Source organism: Botrytis sinoallii, assembly GCF_014898435.1.
Source record: "Botrytis sinoallii strain Bc 23 chromosome Unknown BSIN_010, whole genome shotgun sequence".
Lineage (NCBI taxonomy): Eukaryota > Fungi > Ascomycota > Leotiomycetes > Helotiales > Sclerotiniaceae > Botrytis > Botrytis sinoallii.
Window position 1 is genome coordinate 1102048 of NW_024066037.1, and position 21600 is coordinate 1123647.

The window sequence follows — 21600 nt, forward strand, 5'->3', positions numbered from 1 at the left end:
TCTATTGTGTCTTTGTCTCGGTGAATGCGAATGGTGAAGTACATTTTGCTCGTGGTAATTTATCACATGCGTGGCGATCTATGCTTCTGCTGTCGTTTAGTTTCACGATACACTGTGAATTGGGCATGATGGTTGTGTCACAGGGAAATTATTCTTGATATTTTTGAATTTCTGCTTGGATGTTGATCTTGCTACTGCACTTCCTCCATTGCTCCACGATTAGTGAGATGAGGAGTTTTCCCTGGAATATAGGCATGAAACTGAATAATTACAGAGGTTCGTGACAGTGCCATCACTAAAAATTACTATATTGATGTTCTGGTACCTTACGAGAAAGAAGCTTTCACTATTCTCTCAGCCATCTCCGGCAAGGTATTGGCCATAACCTCCAGCTCAGTATCGAAGATATCCAAACAAGGCTCTTTCTCGTACTCCGCACAATAAGCACCTTTGAATCCAACCTTCTTTGCTGCCGAAACATCCCACATATGGGCCGCCGCAAACCACGTCTCGTCATCTGCAGCAAACTTCTCCAACGCTGTTCTATACGCTGCCAAAGCCGGCTTGGCAACTCCAGAGCTATCGCACGAGATAAAGTTTTCTGCAGGCATCTCGACACCCCCCTTTGAGAAATACTGCTGCACACGCTTCAAATCGGCCGTGGTCAAAAACCACACCTTTAAACCGCCTCTCTGCAAAATCTCAAAGCACTCTTTGGCGCCGGGTCTCAGTTGTAGCTCAGAGTAACCTTGCACACACGCGTTGAGTTCTTCATCAGTGCACAGGGCTCGCGGGTCGTCGACTCCGGCGAACCATAAAGTGCGGTAGAAAGTTGACTCCAAGATGCCTTTGTAGGGCTTATATCGCTCGGAAATGGAGAGGAATGTGAATTCTAGCTCGGCAGCGGTCATCCAGCTGTAGCCGAAGAACTTTGCGGTGATGTTGTGGGCGCGGAGTTTTTTGCCAATGGCGCGGTCGATTTGCGCGTGGTATTCGTCGAATGAGACGAGGGTGCCGACGATGTCGAAGACGACATGTTTTTGGCCGCCCATTTTTGTATTTTCTGACTTTGGTTATTGGGTTTTAGTGATTGATTGCTTGCTGGCTCATGGAAATGGAACGGTTTATTTTGGTCAAGTGATATAATGCAAAGTTTAGATTTGTTGATCCGGAGACAGAGGTACAGAGTGAAATAATTGGTTTGATCTACTCTGCGCTTTGAATGACTAAACTTGTGCTCTCTACCTTCCAGCAATATGTGATTCCAACTCAATTGTTACTTTTATGATAACAATGTATGTGTCATTCAAAATACGATATACTTAATGACAGAGACACTATCTCAATATCTACTTGATCCCACCTACGGATTGCTAATTGCGGGAAGCCCCACGATGTATATGCCGTGATCCGCAATAAGAGATTCCCCGCATTGGCACCATCTTCATATTGTACGTAACCTCACTACAACCGCAATCTAATAACATGTCCGATCTCGCCCGAAGTTCTGATATCTCTTGATTACTGAACATAGTTCTTGAAGGAAGTTTATCTTATGGCTTATCTAGTAGGTTTCAACTTTAATGCACACCCCTCCTTCTTTGCTCCATATTCAGCGTCTAAACCAGCATTAAAGTTAACTCCCCGAGAACGACTATCCCACTCAAGATATCTTATCTGCAGCATCTTTCTGCAGCATATTCCTATTATAGCATCTTTTATTTATAATACTTCATCTGTGTATGGTCGCTTCTTATCGCAACTTTGCGAGACTGCATGCGTCGGCTTCAGGGGTTGGGGTCGGATAAGCTTCGGGTATCGCACTTATCTACGGGGTTCCTTTTCCGCAAACTCTACATTACTCTGTATCCAGGTATCTTGTTATCTCCAAATCGGTTGGAAATGAATTTGGATATTTTGGATTTTCATTGGCCATGGTGAAGAAGATTCGGAATAACCGTCGCAAGTGCTTGCCATTTTTGAAAGTTGTGTCGTCTGTTGACGAGTGAGTGGCGATGACGAATTGCGCTGAAACTGGGATTCATGAAATCATGATATTCAAAGTTCTAAGTCAAAGTATTGTAGAGTTGATGGATGAATAAGCAATATTGCTAGAAATACACGCCCTCACATATGCCCGTCTTGTTCAGCAGAATTCTAAATCTACAAGAAGAAGGAAGAGTTGTAATTACAATCTTGTTCAAGTAGCTATGTAATAATAATGCTAAACATGCTGTGACAAAATTGCTGCAGAAGGTCTCATGACCACAGAATATTCAATCTTGCAAGCCCCTTCTTGGGCTCCTCCTCTGGCTCTGGGTTTTGTTGGTAAATCTCAATGAATCCACGAATAGGCATTTCCTCCAAAGAAACCATTTTAGTTTTGGCATAAAATTTGTAGCTCAAAAACAGCATTAGGAAGAGAGGAATGTTCAAATATGACGAGATGAATGTCTCAGTGTCCCATTCGCCATGAATGAAAGTCACGTATCCTCCGGTAAAGAGGAGAACGACAAAGAGGGTCAGAGAAACCCACGTCGTGTATGGCTGGAGTGGTGCGGCCCATGGAAGCTCAGTGTGGCGATTGATTCCTTGCTTTTTACAGCCAGCTTGAAATCTAAGGTAGACGACCAAGATGGATATCCAATTAACCAAGGTTGCAATTGAGACAAGATCTTGAAGCCAAGTGAAAACTGTACTAGCAGTACTCGACAAAGTCATGTAGCCCAAGCACATGAAAACTGCATATAAAGCAGCTGCAATATAAGGAACACTGGCACGGTTCACTCTAGTAAAGAATTTGGGGGCGTGTCCATACATAGCCATACCAAAGAGAATTCGCGTCCCGCCGAGCATACTGGAGTTTCCGGAAGACCAAGCAGAGGTAAGTACAACAGCATTGATGATAGATGGGATAACCTTGATACCGGCATTCTTCGCAGCAATAACGAATGGTGATTGTGAGGCAGTACCACTAGACTGAAGAAGATTGGGATCGTTGGATGGAACCACAAGACCGACCATGAAGATGGTCAGAATGTAAAACAAAAGAATTCGGATAAAGATGCGCTTAGCGGCCATTGGGATTGCTCTTCTTGGATTTTTTGTCTCTGCTGCAGCTACAGTGATATTCTCGATTCCAGAATATGCATATGAAGCATTGTTGAGTGTTGTCCAAAATCCAAGGAAGCGACCCAAGCTACCGCCAATACCCAAATACTGGACGAAAGGTCCTGGGTCCCTCCAGTAACGAAAGCCTATCGATTCATGATTCGGACCTCCTCCACAGGTAATAACGAGAGCCATTACATTAATTCCGATGACAAGCATAATCTTCAGCATAGAAAACGTAAACTCCAATTCACCATAGACCCTAACAAAAGTGACTGCGGTCAAGATCATGAGAACGGCAAAAACTGTAATCCAAACTGCATTATTGATTGTCGTCCAGAACTCTACTAAAACTGCAGCGGCAACGATTTCAGAAGGAATAGAGACAATGTATGAGTAGACTTGGTTCCAGCCATTGGCGAAAGACATGGCAGGGTCGAAGAAGTGCTGAGCATAACGAACTTGTCCTCCAGTGAGAGGAATTAAGGCTCCCATTTCTCCAACAGCAAACACTACACTCGAAACAGCGAGGCCAACCACCGAATAACCAAGAAATGCACCCAGAGGACCTGATCTTGCAATTGCTCGGCCAGAACCAAGGAATAGACCAGTGCCAATTGTTCCGGCAAGCGCAATCATCTGAATATGGCGTTGATGAAGGCCTTGCCTAAAAGCTTTCACCTCCTGAAACTCTACTACCGTTCCGTTCTCATGTTGACTAGAGTGAACTTCGATATCCCCTTGTCCGATAGCCTCATTTTTGGAGCCTCCATGGCCGAGCTCGTAGTCGTCTGATTTATGATCTAAGGACATCTTTGAAAGATACCAATATCAACCAAGAGGGATGAAAGAAAATATTCCTGTGCAAGAGTGATGGACCTTAATACAGCGTATTTCTGGTCTATCTTGTACTCTTTCAGATCACAGAATCCTCTACCCTGCATTGGTAGGGAAGCCACATCGAGCTAGCTGTAGATAATGTATATCAAGTAGAAGTCCCTTATCATGATGACAGTTATCTCTCGTTCGTCTCGAAGCAATTTGCATCATAGCTTTTGCCAGAACTGAGGAAGGGTATATCCGCAATTGGTTGCTACCCCGCTAAGTCAATGATACCCAAAATGCTCCTTCGGCTCCGTCCCCTGCTTAACCCACATAATGATAACATCCTTTCAGCCAAACCAACTTGTTGAAGCTGTGAACTATCTCATTGCGTGCTAAGCTTCCAGGGTCCTCTACCCGCAGAGCTGATAAGCATTCAGCCCTTGTACGCAGTCTTTATACTTCAGATGATGTTTTGTATTGAATGGTTTGTTGGAGTTTTGACATTATTGAAAACTTAGATTAGAATCACCTCCTCCATAGCCTAAAGCATAGCTTCCTCGTAGTTCATCCAAATCACAATTTAGTTAGATAGTAGTCCAGTTCTTCTACAAGACAATAAATCGCAGGTGAAGATGGTGTTGTTCCAACCTGTCTGCTAGCTCAGATTATAGAACAGCCGCTCGAAGCAAGAAAATGTGGGGGGATACGTCGTAATGTTCATACTTGCAATTGACCAATGACTTTGAGCTCAGCCGGATCTGGAATATACTACCTATAAGGTAGCTGGGTAGTATATGCGTTCATTTGGATAAAAGAGCCAGATATAGAAGTAGTCCTTCGGAATCCCCACTCGGGACGGCGGAAGACACTAAAATCGAGGCGGCTAGTTTATTTACGCCACTTTACCACGTAAGCTTGCAAGTTAACCGTTGCAATTCCGTCTGCAATTGCCGCGGAATACTTGGCCGTACTTCATATGCCTAAAACGTCTGATATACATGAAAGGTGTCACATAACAAACATCATCACGTCAGGGAGCTTGAAATCAGCCCGATTCGAGAAAGTTGAAAACAGCGTTGACTAAGTGAAATTGCAGAGATAAATAGGTATCAGTACCTAGGTACTCACCTAGTCATAGTCGGATATCGATTGATAAGATTGTGAAGGGCCCAATGGCCAATTTGATAAGGTTGGAGGAGAGGGGCCGAGCGACCGTAAGGTTAGACATCTGATAAGAACGTGGAGAGATCAGGAGATGTCACGTTTCATTATCAAGACCACCCTCGTTGTACTATAAGCTTGCATTTACGGGCACTGCAAGCTGTGTATTACTTTCACAATCAATCAATTACTCACTATTAGTCTAATCATCGCCAATTCCGATGAGCGTAGTGATTCTTACAGCAACCTTCTGTAAAGATATGTGTGTTAGAAAAGGTAATACCTGTAATATAATAGATTGATTACAAATATTTTAACCTTTCCTAATACATACCTTTGAGCTTTCAATATTACAAATCAATTATCAAGGTATACACATAGTTTACCGTGAACCTGTGTACGGATGTTTATAGTAGGTTGCAGTCTGAGTCTTTAAAGAGACGAAGAAACCTCTGCATGTCAATTACTACCGTATCACTAGAAAGTGTCCCAAAATTTCACTTTATATAGTACCTGGACAACCATCTTCGGAATTACACACAGCAAAAATATAAAACATTACCTTCCCGCCAAACGATCAAAAGAATTACTTAGAAGTCCATATACGCATACCGGTGTTCCTTCAGAACCCCCAAGTCAAAGCTGAGAAACGAAGAACACTATCGGCACCATGAAGACTGTTTCCGAAACCTTAAATGACCTCTCGATTTCGGTCGCACCATCAAAATCAAACTCGACAGTATCCAAGTGTCTGCCAGTTTCTAACCCAGGAGAGTGTTTCTGGCAATCTGAAAAGCATAGGTTACATGACCACCGCTCTACAGAAGATCTCCCAACGCACAGCGATGTAGTCATTGTCGGTGCGGGGTACGCTGGGGTTAGCACCGCATATCATCTAGTCAAAGAGGGCGGTGACTCGGTCAAGTCAATCACTATTATAGAGGCACGAGGTGCATGTTCGGGTGCAACTGGTAGAATGGAGGACATTTGAGACCAGATTTGTATGGTCATATTCCAACTTATGTTGAGCGAGGTGGACCACGTGCAGGAGCTGAGATTGCAGAGTTTGAGATTGCTCACGTCAAGGAGATTAAGAAACTCATCGAAAAAGAGAATATAGATTGTGACTTTAGCCTCTGCCGCACAGTTGATGTATGGTGTAATGAGGAGATGGCAAAGAAAGCTAAGGCAGTATATGACCAGATGGTAAAGAACGATTTTGAGTACATGGATGATGTCATCTTCCATACGGGGAAAGAAGTTGAAGGCGTAAGTGAGATTCCGTGCATCAGAATGATCCATCTCTAACCTTTTCTTAGATCTGTGGAGTTAAGGGTGCTAAGGCTTGTGCTTCATACACAGCTGGGAGTATGTGGCCTTATAAGTTTATACTGGGGCTTCTCGAAATAATTTTGCCAACCGGGAAAGTTAACTTGCAAACCAACGCACCAGTGACTAGTGTAAGCAGTGTACCCAGTGGAGGCCTCACAATTGGGACAAGCAGAGGAAATATACATGCTGGCAAGATAGTATATGCCAACAATGCATACATATCTGCGCTTCTTCCCGAATACGATCAAAATATAGTTCCTTGCAAAGGTATCTGTTGCCGTATAACTGTACCTGAAGGCAAGACAGCACCACTTCTCAACAACACTTATATCAACCGAACAGAAGACAACACCCTTTCATATCTTATACCCAGAGCAGATGGTAGTATCATCGTCGGTGGTGCCGGGTCGAAATTTAGACCTCATAAAGATCAATGGTACAATAATGTTGATGACAGTGTTCTCATCGAGTCAGCAAAGGATTATTATGAAAATTACATGCAGAAAACCTACAATGGCTGGGAGGACTCTGGTGCTAAAGTTGGCAATATCTGGACTGGAGTTATGGGATATTCTTACGATTCAAATCCTCACGTTGGTGAGGTACCTGGAAAACCCAATCAGTTTGTAATTGCCGGGTTCAATGGTCATGGTATGCCAGTCATTTGGCTTTCTGGTAAAGCTATTGCCAAGATGGTCTCAGAAGACGTACCGTTCGAGAATACTGGTGTTCCACGATTGTTCAAGACGACTCAAGAGAGGATAGATCGGGCCAAGAACGGAAGCGAAGAGCAGGGTGATATTCTTGGTACTGGAAATCAGAAAGCCACAAAGCAATGAGAGACCCCTCGCTTTCTCCTATTTTCATATCGCTCTACCATCCCTATTGTAATAGAGAGCGGTTGAACATAGCTAGCTTAAGCAACATGGGTGGATACAAACACATCACCTCCTTGAACTAGCCTTTCGCAGCAAATTACCAGCTAAGCATTGGCTTTTAGTTGTTAGTAATATTTGGCAACACTATTCTCGGCTGAAAGACATGGAGTCTGCATTCTAATTCATCAATATCGCTGCTTTGAATGAATGGGGTTGTGGAGTAAAAACGAATATTATTACTCTCATCTACTTTTTATCTACAGACTATACGTTCTTTACATTTGAGGTCCACCAGTCGCCCTCAATACCTTGTGTATTGCGTGATTAGTAGTTGCAAGGCAGCCTCGCTTGATGACCTGAAAATAAGAAAAATATAACATTTTTACCTTGAGTTGTATAAATTGTTGCTGCAATGTTTCAGTCTTTCTCTTTTCATGCTGCCATTGTCGATAGTTTGATAATTGTCCCCAGCACAACTTTACAATTGACAATAAACTTAATCTACTGTCATATACCAACTTTCTATTTCTTCATATCGAATCCAGAACAGTGATCTTCTCCAGCACATTTGAACTATTTTTTCCTTCGAGCAAGTCACTTCAATCCCTTGCCTAGACTTGCTGCTGTAATTCCAGTCTCTATCTTATAGCTCAATGAGTTATTCGTGAGTAGAGAGGGCATTTCTGTAGTGGTGCGAGAACTAATTTGAGAGAGGCTGCAAAAGATATCTTATGCGTCTTGATCATATGGATAATTGTTGCGACACATTTGATATTCCGAAAACTCTATATACTCCTATAGCTAAAGTAGCTTTGCATTGAGCTCCTAGGTTCAAAACTCAACACAATTTATTGAGATTTCTGCTGTTCGAAATGCGTTGCATGATCCATCTTCCTCTTGGACTTTTCGTCTGGTGGGTATAAAGGATTTCAATCTCTAAGAAACTTCCTAGTCTCAGCCTCAATGTGAGGTCAAAGTTGCTACCAAGACTGAGGTGATTCTTGATCTGCAAAGAAAATTTGTGATTGTCACGAGACATAAGACGACGTTGTAGATGCAGAATCATACTTCACCAGTAGGAATTTGGTCTGATAGATTGCTGGAAGTGAATTTGGACAATGAAATAAGGCCTTTAATGAGAACAATTATTATTTTTCTCGTTGCCATTGGCATGAAAAATTAATTTTCAGATGGTAATTGACCAAGCCAAAATATATAAATACATCAATCGTGATTGCCATTTGCATAGAGTACATTATTTTCTGTGAGATTGAGTGGTACTGATTACATTGCTCGCACCGATCTGATATACACGTCATTTTGAAGATCGACTCGGAAAATAGATTATGAACTCTTGTTTTAAGATATATTAAGAAATGCAATAAAGTATCAGGTCTTACTGCTCTTCCATATTTAGGAGTAACCGCCAGTGATAAACGTTTATGTCGCGCTCAAATTTCGGGGTACTACACAACTATCGCAAAATCAATGATCTTCTCTTTCTCTATGATGAGGAATATGCATTTCCCTTCAAATCCTCTTAATCGTCGTGTAAAGCATGAATAAGCTGCATTTCAGGTGACAATTTGTCTTTCTTTCGGAAAATAATCTTCATTTAACAAAACTGAAAAGCAGGTTTACTTTCGTTGCCCAAGACCATCAGTATAATAAAAAGAACTATCATCTATAACACATTGCACGCAAGTAACCCACCCGGGTCTCAAAACCATCGCTTTTTCAATTCCCTCACTTCTTCGGGTCTACCCAACGCGACTCTCTCCCCCTCCGTTCTTTTCCCCCTCATCACACCCAACCTTAACTTTACGTTTCTAATATCCTTACTCAATGATGTGTTAGCTAACATATTCTCACCGGCAAGAATATCGAGATCCGGGTTCCTCGTCGTGGCTATAATGGCCGACAGTGCTGTGCTGTGAACAACACCATTAGTGTAGAAGGCGTATAAACCAAGGATTGAACTAAGGCAAGTGAAGAAAATTGCGATGCCGTATGGGAGGTAAAGATATTTCGGGGAATACGAGAAGACGTTGGTAGAATTCGTGAAGGTAACTGGAACATTTGTTGCGTTTTGCTTACTAAAGTAATGTTAGCACCGAGATACTTGATGATGTGTGTACTTGATGTCGCGGCGAGTTTTACAGAAGTTTGGGTTCGCTGAATGTGCTGATGGTAATATTCGCAGCCAAATCTTCGACACCTCTCGCCAGACTATGATTACGACAAGCTGATGGAGGTTTTGTAAAGAGTTCTGTCGAATTATAGATATTGGACGATCGGCTAATATTGAAAGCCGTGTATGCATTACGCCACGCACAAACCCTGTGGTTCACCTCACAGCCGGCAAGCAATCTGCATTTCCTACCAGAGGATTATCATTCCAATATGCGTTAAGGAAGTCATCACAACCAGCTAAGCTAGTGGAAAGAACACGGCTTGATAGGCCGAATCGCACAGTGTTCAGAGCTAAGGAGCTCATAACCGATTTACCAATTTGAGCTGTTATGTTCCCACTTAGCATTAATATCATGGATTGATAGAGGGATATATAGGGAGCGATGTCATGATGGCGTGTATTGTCCAGAGCTCCAGGGTAGCCAGGAACATTTGTCCGTGACATGTTGACATGTTCCACATCATAAAGCATACCATAGTTTATATGCTGTGTGCCATCGCTAAAATTAAAATGGACCTTTCTTGTGCCGTTGACTAGCCCGCATACAAAAGTATCATTAGCTGTCAAAAGCCATAGCTTAGGTTGAACCGAAAAGAATTTGTTGTTGGTATTACTGAGATCTGCTGATATATTTCGTCTGATACTGACATCCCAGTTATTGAATTGATCGGGAGATAAAGTATCCAATTCACCGATTGCCAACCATCCCAAGCTATCATTACCGGGATACATCCACGGATCAAAAGCAGATAGACAGATCATAGACGGCCAAGGAGAAGAAAGAGAGTCAAAAAGAGTAGACGCATTTTGGTAACGCGTGGTCCAGCTGGTCGAAGTGAAGATGTTGTTCTGAGCAAGATTTTCTATATATTGATCAAAGTAAATTTGTTCGGTATCGTTAGGTGCCATACATTGAAGATAAGGACCTCTAATGTCGATAGAGTAAGATGAATTAGGCGCTGGCCCTTCAATTGAAACAATATTGGAGCTCTCGACAGCTTCTGTGCCAATGTTTATAACAACAGTGCCAGGTACAGTGGAAACATTATCCTCTTGGAAAACGTTGACATTAGACCAATTGATTGCAGGCATGGAAATGTTAGAGGTTTCCTTCATAATGCCATTAACAATGATCAACGTACCAGGAGGCAGTATTGCTGCAAGACTCATTGCCCTAAATCCAGGTAGTCAGCAAACTTGTATATTACGATGAATTCCAAATCATTGACCGATAGACCAATGCGAGAAGAGCCACAACTGGTGCATGCCTGAATATCTCTACGCTCAGAAATCCCATTGGATCCGACGTCAATGCAAACATCTTATCTAATGTACTTAAAGTAAATGCTTTCTTTCGTATGGAAATCCAAAGATACTGTGGATAGGCGGCACAGTTTGCTGCAAGAAACGATGAGACCACAGAAAAAGCAAGAAGACTTCCAATTGTTATCGAAAATTGTTTCTGAAAATTGTTGGTCCTTAGTTTGCCATCCAGATATGAATAGTAACCATGATGAGTGCATGCTAAGGCGATTCCGAGAACGGCAAAGAGAACCATATAAGTAGGCTGTTTGTGCCAGGAAACACCTCGTTGAACAGATCCACGAGTCTCCATAACGGCTGCTGTTGGGGTGGAATAAGATCCATGAGAGCTATCATCCATGGCTTTGTAAGGGATGGCCTTCGGGTTCATTGTATTTTTTGAAACCGCCAACATGGGTATATGTATCTTCATCGGACGTCGAAAGCATTTCACGGCAGGTATTTTAATCAAAGATTGCCCGAAAAGAAGAATTTTGCTGGAAGACCGATGAGGAACGAAGCGCGTTGATAGAATGATGCATTGCCTAAAGTGAGAAGATTCGCACGAAACCTTCTCTCGGCAATAAGAGATAGATTCAATACGGTTTTAGGCGAGCCTGGATATATTCCTTAAAAAATAGTTCTCAACTTTCTGTCGTAGTATTTTGCTGTAGAAAAGCAACGTCTATAATTGCCGCAAAAAAATTAACAAATATAAGTAGCTTGCTTGACCACAGTGAATAACGTTGTCAAAGATGAAGCAAATAGGCGAATCAGAACATTCACCGATCTTCAAGGGACAGAGATTCCAGTGAATCGAATTCATTCAAATGGAGCCAGTGCATCAGATAGTGTAAGAGCGCACAGAAAAGGGGATGTCAGTCCCTCTCCATCACATCGGAAAACAAGCCCGCGACAAGCAGTCGACTTGACCACGATCATGCAGAACCACCATTGCATTGCCAAGAGACTAAAAGCACTCAATAAATTTAAATATATTTCGACTATATGTAGGATATCTAAAAGAAAACTATAAACGCTTGTAAAATGCTATGAGATTATATTCGTAAAACATTTCCAAAACTGTTGCTAAGTCAAGTCGCACACACAATCTAAGTAGGAGCTACCTTAACAGCCTCAAGATCGCTGTTACTGGCACTAACCCCATCGCTAGTCTTTTCTCCTGCCTTCTTCATCTTCTTCTTCGTGCCTAAACCACCCAACCCAGTCATTGCTTCCTTGAAGGTAATGGCAGGGTTAAACAAGTTTAGCGCGAAGCAAGCCACAATAACCATAACCCCTTCAAATCCGATGAATAGATTTTGTTTCTTGATAAGATTCCCAGTCCATCCTTCTGCCAATTCCGCGACTCTGTATACAGATCTCCAGAAGATACAAATCGTAGCAAGGGCAAGAGCGATTAAAAACCCCTTAAATGCTTTAGAAGAGCGAAGTGTTATGAAAGCGGGATTTTGATCGAATGCGGCGTTACCGAGGGAGCGGTATCGGGAACGTGTGCGTAATGCAAAGTCGACGCAGAGGATCATGAAAATGAATAGCGTGAAAACTTGGAACGCGAGACCAGCTACCATGATGTTATCTCCAGTATCTGGGGATTTGCCTGAGTGTGAGGCTGCGGATGCCAAACCACCACCTGCAGCTTGCAGGAGAAGTGACATAAGATCACATGGAATGAACTATGGAATAGTTAGTATTAGGCTGACATGAAAAGAAGACTGGTGAAAACGTGTCAAGAACATACAATTCTGGTATAAGCCTCAGGACTAATCCTTGAATTTTCCGGTCCGAAAGCATATACGATTCTTCTCAAGCACAAATAGATTCCTCCCGCCATAAATGCCGGTGCGATTGTTAAGCAAACAATCTGCATTAAAAATCCATCTTGTTTCCATTGATTCTCCCAACTCATGATACGACCCGCATAGCCGATTACTTCAAGTATAACACCGGCGCACATAGCGAATGTGAAGGCGGTTGCGCGACGAGTGAATGCATATGTAAAGACAAATCCAAGGAATGAAATGCTAAAAAGAGCGAGAAAAGCCGCATTTGCGCCGATTGATACACGATAGAAATAATAGGATGTAGAGATCGGACATGTGTCGACTGTGCAATCCGCGAATCTATCCAGTTTATTTCGAGGGAGAAGCATAAGAAGGGAATTCATGGTGGCGATGATGTGAGAATAAAGTGTCGATAAAGGTTGTCCCTCAGTTTATGAGATAATAGAAATCCAGAAGATAAAGAGTGTCCAGAGACTGACTCGGCAAGTGAAGGCTGAAAATATGATATACGAGGGAAAAAGTAAGACGTAAGGGTGCGGCGAAAGTGATGTGTAAGAAAATCTTACACGGCGTGAAAACGTTTCCCGTTTCCGTTTGTAGGCAAAAATGATATCAGATGTGTGAAAGAGATGAATTTACCTTAAATTGGCAGAAAGACGGTAAAAGAGAGAAGAAACTTACGTGGGAATTGTCAGCATTTCTATATATTAATTGGATTGTAGACAGCGCTGCAGTCGCTTTGTTGAGGGAACAAGCCCATGTTTGTAAGTGGAGGAATGAGATGGGATTTCGGAGCAGCCTAGGTCCGATCGTCAAGTCTTACTCAGTACTGACTAGCGCAATGGGAATAGCGGCATCTACTCCGTCTCTGTTTTTTGTTGGAGTTGTAGAGTCTTCTCTCATTCAGATTTGAAGAAGAGTCTCAGCGAAAGAAAGTGCTTCAGAGTTTTTTTAAAGCTGATGATCAGCTATTATAAAGCTATTTTGCACCTCCAAATATCAACCGTTACACGTCGTTACAAGGCATGAATCAAAATAAAGACTTCATGTTTCGCCTTGTCGGGCTTGCTAGGCAGCTCGGCCAGCAAATTTCATTTCTCACATCTAAGCGGTTATAAGTATCCGTTCTTTCTCTTATCTCAACCTATCAACAAGCTCGGTAAACGAATCCGAGCCGTTCTGCTCAGCACGTGATGAGATCGGAACGTCGCTTACATTTGTGTTGGCTAGACCTCGTTTGTCAAATCGTATTTTCAACCAATCGGAATTCCTTATATCCGAGTCCCTGTTTTCGATTTTCGCCTGCGAGAAAATTCCCCCAAAATCGGTTCTGTTTCAAAGCTTTGATAGAAGAGAATCTTTCGTAATACATTGCTTCAAAAAACTACCCTAAATCTTATAAAAGCTTCTAGGATTTTTGTACAATCTCAGCACGTCCAATATCTACAAGATCATGTCATCCATAAAGTCCTCTCTTTCTAGCTAATAAGAATGGCATGCTATCTGATTGTCTGACTACAGCGGGTAGTATCTCGTTCTGCAATCAGTTTAAACGGGAGTTCATTGAATCTGGGATCCTGGGCCGTCACTATAGATATTCACTATTATTTTGGGTTGACAGAGTCTGTTTTGAATCTTAAACGATGCGAAACCTTTCTCTAGTCAATTGGTCTCGGTACCTGGCTACTCTAGACTGCTAATATCACGTTTGCCGTTATTTGATCGAAACCATTTTTGACGAAACTTGGCAATGGCAAGCATTGGTATTATTATTATCATAATTATATATATGCATTTTTTTCTTCTTCTTCGAGATTTCAATTCGCAACCCTCAGCTCTCAATGATAAATGTCAGTACATGTGGCAGTAGGAGTACAAGTAGTACAAATGTCGGTCTAACATTTCCGAGTTCGAACAGTACCGTCAAACACAGATCAATGGGCCTCAAGAGCTAAAAAGCCGTTGAAGCGGTTGAGGACAAGGACCGGTGATTGAATACGCATTTGGGTCGAAGATAGTGTCGCTATCTTTCCCATTGGTGATCCTAGAACCGCTTAGTGGCAAGGTCTGATTCCCTGGTGATGGTGAACATCTCAGCAATAGTCTCGGCACTTCCCTCTAATCTTTCCGATATGCCATCTGCATAAGTGAAATTGGTAGAGCCTTATAGATCTTTTCCTGCACAGTCGCTTCACCATCATGATAGTTGGTGACGAGAAGATATCTTGGCAGTTGACTCCTTCCCCGCCATCGTCCACGAATCTGGAAAGACTATTAGTTTGAATTTCCCCCCAATTCAAATATGAAGGCTTACCATAAGAATCCCGGAAGCAAAAAATCAAAGAGACTTGCTCGATATAAACTGCGTTCGCGCCGGCGTTCATCACTCTGAGACAAGTTGCTTTTGTTGACCTTTTCGTGTACGGTGTTACCACCCTGGTGGAGGCACAGTTGTTATTTGCATTAGGACTGTCTAGCATGCGCTCCCTCTAACCTTTGATAATTTGGCCGGTGAAGAAGACAGATTAGGTGTTGTTGTTGCTTAGTGCTTGTTTGACAACCTTTCTTGTCCCCTCGTATGCTCTCGCTTTACTGTCAGGGAACACCTTGTGTGGGAGTTCTGGCTCTAATTGAATGCTTGTATTGAAGTAATCCGGATGCCCTAGCAGCAAGTTTGTTCGATGAACGGAGTTTGGGATGGCTTGCATCTTGTAGGGAATCTATTCATCTTCAGTGCAGCGCTTGTGTTTGCTGACCTCCTGGGGTTTCAATCTGATGTTTGTTGTTTACTTTCCACCATGCATGCCGAAAGGTCTGTAGTTGCAGATAGGAAGATGTAGATTAGATAGTCTAAATCACGATACCGCCTAATCCCTCTTTCACTCTGCCTGTGGCATACTGCCACATTAAAAATTCAATGAATAGTATCATTATATCTACTCAAATTTATGAGAAGCCTAGCTATTCTCTTCGAGCAAGGCTTTTCCCCCAATGTCATATTCATTGACAGATAATTTATATAGCGTGTGTGCACTGCATCAAGTTGTCTGCGTTTAAATTTAGGCATAGAGGTTCATAAATTTAGCGTGATACCCATTGGTGTATTCCTGTTTGAATTGTTTTTTTCAACAGACTAGATCTCGCCAGAGTTCCAACAGCCATTTCAAGTATCACCTTATGATATCATATAATAGACAAACGCGATATCATTCATGCAATGCCAACCGCCATTTGAGAAAGTCTACATTCGATACGACGTTTATGACCGAACCCTGAATCGCGCAGCTGAACATTGGCGTCGCAAATTCTAAATAAGGTCAACATTGTATCGAGTACGGGGTCTCGTAACACAGCTAACCCCCACATCTTGCCACGAATTTCATGCATGTCATGCACATGTTTACCAATTAATCTTAGCCTTCTTCTGGCAGCTGATTAATGCCAAGTATAGATCTAGATCAAATAAACTTCCATGTATCTTCTCGGACATGTTTCTGATGAGGGCTCAGTGATATAAACGGACTTCATCAAAATTACCAGAGAAACTTTTGAGAAGAAACCTCAAAATTGAATCTAGAATGTTATTAGTAGCGAAATCTCTGATACGATTTTTAGTTAAGATTGAATTAATGTTGAATTTTGAACATAACTTTTGCTTAGTTTAATGACACATTTTTCAGGATATCAGCCAGACCCACGTCAAGCATGTTCGAGTGATGAGAATTTCATATGGTTGTTTTTGATTGGACCTACCCCTCATTTTGAAGATCCAGTATGCAACACAACATTTATTATTTGTTGACTGAGAAAAATTTAATTTTCTTTTTTCCATGCACTGTGCAGTCATGAAGTGCAGCCACCCTTCTTGATTCTGTGTCTAGCTGTATGGAGGATTGCCATCAATTCTTCGCTAATCGGATGGTACATCGAACGTGGAATATAAATGCTGGCACTTCCAACTTAAAGATTGATCTTTGCAAGCAAGCAACAGCCTAATATCCTCGCTCTTAATTTTCACTACAGAAGCCAATCAAACATCATTATCGCCAAGTATCATTACCAGCATCATGTCTTCAGCTTTTACCGCAAAGAATCCCATTATTCTACTAGTTAGTCCCTTAAACCCTGGTAATCTACAATCTGGTGAGGATAGAGACCCAGATGAGACTCTCGAAAAAGTCAAAAAAGATCAGGAAGTTGGAACTTCCGTTCAATACATCGGCTTTCCTCAGATTATCCCAGAGGCAGCTCATGAGCTTTTGATCGACTATAAGAAAGCCGTGTTGGAATATCGTAGCTGGGCCAGTCTCAGATGTTGCAACACCACATATGCCAGTACCAGTGTGCCTCAGGATGAATCCGTAGCATCGGCTGCAAAGCGGGTTGGCTACTTCGCTCGAGTGGCCGATTATGATTTAAAGAATGCTCCTTGGTGAGGGAACCCCCTCTTGTAGCTTTCATTGTTGTGAAACACCTGTCCTTATTGACCAACTAGGCTATCGTCATCCAAGAGTGAGACCAAGAACAAAAGCATCAGTGTATCCTCCAAAAATTTCCATGACGCTCTCGCGGACCAATTTTTAGAGGGATTCGTCTCTTTTCCCGCCAGTGGATCCGGCGATTTGGAGAACGTCTTCAAGGTTCTCACGAAGGCAGTCGAGACCCGGTCTCAAGTTAGTGACAACGTTCAGCAATACTCAATTTTACAGCGATACGAATACTCACCACGTACAGAAAGCATTCGTTCATGTAAGTTAAATAGAGCTCTCACTGGCTTCTAGCAACCGCTGTAATAATCTATTTAATCAGTCATTCGTACCTCTCTATTCGAGATTACTTCAGAAATGGTTGAAACGCAGAAAAAGAAAAGTTCTTCAACCACTATTAACGTTCCCATCTCATACAATGAGTAAGAAGCAACGGTACGTAAGCAGTTGATGATATTTACTATTTTTCGCACCGATTTTGCTCGCTGGTAGATGATGAAGGTTGCAAGACAACATTTATCATTCAAAGCTCATTTTACTCCAAGATCTTCCTTTGGTAGACAATACTGACTCCTCCATTTACAATAGTTCAATATGAATGATTGGAAACGAGCTTCTGGCTTGATCGAAGAGTGGAAGAGGAGGTATATGGAGGAACATGTTGAAAATAATACCATCGAGATTCCAGTTTGATCAGGTACTCACAAAAAAAATTCCGTTCGCAAACTAGAGGTTAAAATTCAATTAAATATTGTTTCCGTTTCTCGTCATCGTTTATCATACTCGAGACCATCTCGAAGCATGTTAGTGATGATTTATGAGTGCAAAGCAATGTCCATATCTGAGAATTTCCACGTGTTCCCGTGGAGGATTGAACTTGAACTTGAACTTGACGTCCACGTGTTTCTGCCGTAAATCTTATCCTGCCCTTAGGATATATAACGTCCTCACCAACCCCGCTCTACAGCTCTGATGAGATTTGGCGATGTTGAATTACCAAGTGGACAATCAAACAACCAGTAATCCACTTTCGAGGCAAGATTTAAAGCGAGACGTAATAATGGGATAGAATCATTTTATTGAGTTGTGTGTATTGACTCATGCCAAATGCTCTTACTCCTCTGAAGTTTGCATATACTATACATACATAATAGACCTTGTACCTATCACCGTCACAGGCTTAATTTGCATAGTCTTTCTCTCGCCCCCTCCTCACCAAGTTAAATTGAAACTTTAATACTTCTCTTCCATTTGTTCTGGATCAAATCATAATTTGCAACTAGTAAAAGCCTTCTGCTTCGGTATGGGAAGAATGGGTATAAGAGGGACGAGTGGAAGTTCGGATACGGCTCAGAGTTTGGTTGATTCCTTCTCTGGTAGCCTTCGAGTCTTCGATTGATTCGTACCAAGAGAGCAATTCTCTCTGTTCTTGTGTCGGTTCAGAAGCTTCATATGCAAGTCTCAAGGTCATAAAATTTTGGCCTTTGCCATAATCCTCTATACATCGAAAGGCACCACTCCACATAAGCAGAAATGGAGAAATTGGTGCTCTGTCCATGAATAAGGTCATATACTGCCAGGTCTTCTGAATTCTGCGGTTATGACATATGTAATGAATAATCTTTTGGCTCTGTTCATATGGATGTTTGCATAAAACATCAATAAGGAATATCCGTTGACTGTCTTCTAGTAATGGTCGTAGATCAGGGCGATGATCTAATACACTAGAGTTTGATCCCGGTCTCGTAATAATCTTTTCAGGTCGTGGATAATGGCTAATCGCAGCATTTATCTGGCCCCTGTCAAAGATGTAAAAGCGGTATATAGGTTCAAGACAAGGCAAGGAGATGCTGAGTGCTTGGTGAAAGTCCTCAAAGGTGGCTCTTGCTGGACAGGATATGATACAACCAGGCCGATTGTTGCGATATCTCTCGAGACACATGTCGATGCTCGGAACATAATTAAGACACTCGCAAGTAAGTTTGTGTTCCGGCCAATGCCTCTCTGCGCATACGTTACCTAAAGATGTTCAGTTTTCGGTGTTTGGCTAATCACAGAAATACATACTGCAATATATCTGCGACTGGCATTCCTTGCAACTGAAACCGTCTTTTTTGAATCGACTGGGACAGCCTGAACGGCTGCATCGTTCTTCAGAGACATCTTCATCTAGCCTATCTTTACCCATAATACCATCCATCATTCCACCAGAATTTGACCGATGCTGCATTTCTTTTTCAGCAGGAGCAGATGCGACATTCCCGTCCATGGTCGTATATGGGCTGTCTTCGGCAAGATCCATGTCTCTCAAGGAGCGGTATTTTTGTGTAAGAAAGGATACACTGCTCAATATTCGATATCCAAAGTAATACAATCGAGCTCAAACTATTAAAACTATATTAATGTAGTCAATATGCATACGTTTGAGCTGGTGTGAAGTGAACGGATTTAGGGCGGAAAGTCAGCGTTTCTGAATTACTTTCATTGATGACAGGTGCGAAGGACGAACGTTCGTGCCTTCTATTCTTGTGGGGAGAAGTAGACTGACTCTAAAGGTCATGGTTCCGGATAGTAGAAATCGTAAAGAAACTCTGATTATCAATGTCAATCTCGATCCAAGGTATTCTGGAATCCATGGTTCTATAACTTTTTGCAATAGTCGATTTGTTTTACCAGTCTCCTAACCCATACTCAAGCATTTTTTTCTCTCAACCCTCCTCTTCCAATGCACATTATTGAAATGCCACGCCAGATCCTCCACTCCGTACTCCCCCATAAATTCTCTACCGCATTCCGGACACTCTAATTCCTCCCTTTCTAGAATTTTCCCCATCGGCACTGACTGGTAAGGATTGTGTATTCGCAATGGTATCTCAACTGTAATCACGAAATTTGACGTATCAATTTTTACCTCGACCATCGAATCTTTATGATTCAAAAGCGACATTGAAAAAACAAGCGCAAAGTCCTTAGGTGGATTGTAAAAACTCTTGACACGACGTAAAGTTGGTGTATACCTATCTCCGCAGTTCCCGCGCTGAGATTCGATGTACAGCTGGCGTAGCGATGAACATGGCGACGCTCTCCGGAGCTCCTTGAATCCCATCCTCGTGTCATGATTTCGCCATATCGTCGTCGTCGTTGCTGTCGCAAAATGGTTGACTCCTGAAATCATGCCCATGGGATGAGTGGATTGTCAAGGTGGTGGTAAATCATGTGCGGGGAAAATATGTGAATAAGTTCCGTGCATCCCTTGCCTGTCAGGTGTTCTTTCCCCGCACTTCTGAATCTGAGAGCGAACATCGTGGAATTTATGAGTTGTATGCGTCATGATTTAACACTTGAGTGATTGACCATGGATAGCTGAGAAGAATGCATTGTGTCGAAATTGTTGTTGCGCAGTTTCAGTTTTCCAGGCGATTTTGTTGCAAGGGGATGCTGTTTATATACGTGGTCCACTCGCTAAAGAAAGGGACCCAGTGGGTAAACGGTGATTGGACTAGAGTGTAAAAAGGCTTGGGTACCGAGCCGTTAATTGGCTCCTGATGAGATGTGAATTGTATGCGTGCTGTACAAATAACAACGCACAGGGTACAGGTTTCAAGTTATTTTGACTGTGTTCACCTGGCGGTTGATCTCCGATCATCTTTTTTCCACATAGTTGATTTCTATCAACTATCAATCTATCATACTGGAGTGCTAAATTTAGGAATAAACTGTATTCACACCATGCATGACGCCCAAGTTAGACGAGCATTGTATGTGTATTTGACAATTTCTTCCGAGTGTATTGCTTGGGCCAATCCTCAAGTACGTAGCTGTTCCGCGTAACGCACACTTTTCCGCTCCGCCGCTCCGCCTCTCAAGATCAATCTCAAGTAGTTGCTTTGTGATTTACCATGCTATTGGAAACAGTATAAATAGGTACTATAACCAGCAAAAATTCTCAATTGCCACCCAATCCAAGCCACCGTTTCCATGCCCTAGGGCATTTGCAAAAACTTTTACAACAGGGACATCCCTTTTGTACCGGTGATTCGTCGAGTTCCTCCCGTGGTCTATGCCAGAGATCGTATGCAAATTGATCCCCCGCCAGCCTTTGTTCTTTTTTTCTTGCAAAATTTAGCAAATGCATGAATGGAGAACCAGAAATTAATACTTTGACCATTGAAAATGCGGAACTTTTGCGAGAACGAGGCACATACACCCTGTCAAATTTTCCTCGTGGGCTTGTTCGACTTCACGCTCCCGAGACCTCAAGAGGAATTGTTCGCTTGACCGTGAGCTTTGGGTTAGCCGATGTAAACTATCATTCTTTGGAGGCATTTGTGAGACGTCCGAGCCTGTGTTTTTGTTGGTATGCTCTGAGTTTTGCTGTGGCCTGCGATTTGAATGATCGGCTTCAGACATCTTTGTGCTGGCAAGAATAACGTCTTTCATTGTACTTTGCATATGATTTAAGTAAGATATCCTGAAAGTTTAAAAGGTGATTATATAGCCTTGGT

General features: G+C 42.2%; 8 protein-coding genes across 8 annotated transcripts; 2 read left to right on the plus strand and 6 right to left on the minus strand.

Moving 5' to 3' along the window:
* Positions 1-326: 326 nt before the first annotated feature.
* EAF02_006467 (uncharacterized protein) lies at positions 327-1052 on the minus strand (the record flags this gene model as incomplete). The annotated part of the gene is made up of 1 exon (XM_038902515.1): positions 327-1052. The coding sequence occupies one exon, from the start codon at positions 1050-1052 to the stop codon at positions 327-329; it is 726 nt and encodes a 241-aa protein (XP_038757735.1).
* Positions 1053-2259: 1207 nt separating this feature from the next.
* On the minus strand, positions 2260-3924 carry EAF02_006468 (uncharacterized protein; the record flags this gene model as incomplete). Its single annotated transcript, XM_038902516.1, has 1 exon — positions 2260-3924. One exon carries the CDS (start codon positions 3922-3924, stop codon positions 2260-2262), a length of 1665 nt encoding a protein of 554 aa, XP_038757736.1.
* A 1843-nt stretch (positions 3925-5767) lies between these two features.
* Positions 5768-7932, plus strand: EAF02_006469 (uncharacterized protein; the record flags this gene model as incomplete). The annotated part of the gene is made up of 3 exons (XM_038902517.1): positions 5768-6068; positions 6095-6366; positions 6417-7932. The coding sequence occupies 3 exons, from the start codon at positions 5768-5770 to the stop codon at positions 7266-7268; spliced, it is 1425 nt and encodes a 474-aa protein (XP_038757737.1). The 3' UTR covers positions 7269-7932.
* A 1196-nt stretch (positions 7933-9128) lies between these two features.
* Positions 9129-11194, minus strand: EAF02_006470 (uncharacterized protein; the record flags this gene model as incomplete). Its single annotated transcript, XM_038902518.1, has 5 exons — positions 9129-9136; positions 9180-9403; positions 9468-9605; positions 9659-10675; positions 10731-11194. The coding sequence occupies 5 exons, from the start codon at positions 11192-11194 to the stop codon at positions 9129-9131; spliced, it is 1851 nt and encodes a 616-aa protein (XP_038757738.1).
* Positions 11195-11782: 588 nt separating this feature from the next.
* Positions 11783-13340, minus strand: EAF02_006471 (uncharacterized protein). Its single transcript, XM_038902519.1, has 2 exons — positions 12566-13340; positions 11783-12500 (listed from the first exon to the last, which is right to left on the minus strand). The coding sequence occupies exons 1-2, from the start codon at positions 12989-12991 to the stop codon at positions 11916-11918; spliced, it is 1011 nt and encodes a 336-aa protein (XP_038757739.1). The 5' UTR covers positions 12992-13340; the 3' UTR covers positions 11783-11915.
* Positions 13341-16675: 3335 nt separating this feature from the next.
* On the plus strand, positions 16676-17521 carry EAF02_006472 (uncharacterized protein; the record flags this gene model as incomplete). Its single annotated transcript, XM_038902520.1, has 3 exons — positions 16676-17040; positions 17104-17357; positions 17418-17521. 3 exons carry the CDS (start codon positions 16676-16678, stop codon positions 17519-17521), a joined length of 723 nt encoding a protein of 240 aa, XP_038757740.1.
* A 657-nt stretch (positions 17522-18178) lies between these two features.
* EAF02_006473 (uncharacterized protein) lies at positions 18179-20489 on the minus strand. The gene is made up of 2 exons (XM_038902521.1): positions 19163-20489; positions 18179-19114 (listed from the first exon to the last, which is right to left on the minus strand). Exons 1-2 carry the CDS (start codon positions 19395-19397, stop codon positions 18375-18377), a joined length of 975 nt encoding a protein of 324 aa, XP_038757741.1. The 5' UTR covers positions 19398-20489; the 3' UTR covers positions 18179-18374.
* A 758-nt stretch (positions 20490-21247) lies between these two features.
* EAF02_006474 (uncharacterized protein) lies at positions 21248-21505 on the minus strand (the record flags this gene model as incomplete). The annotated part of the gene is made up of 1 exon (XM_038902522.1): positions 21248-21505. One exon carries the CDS (start codon positions 21503-21505, stop codon positions 21248-21250), a length of 258 nt encoding a protein of 85 aa, XP_038757742.1.
* Positions 21506-21600: the final 95 nt, after the last annotated feature.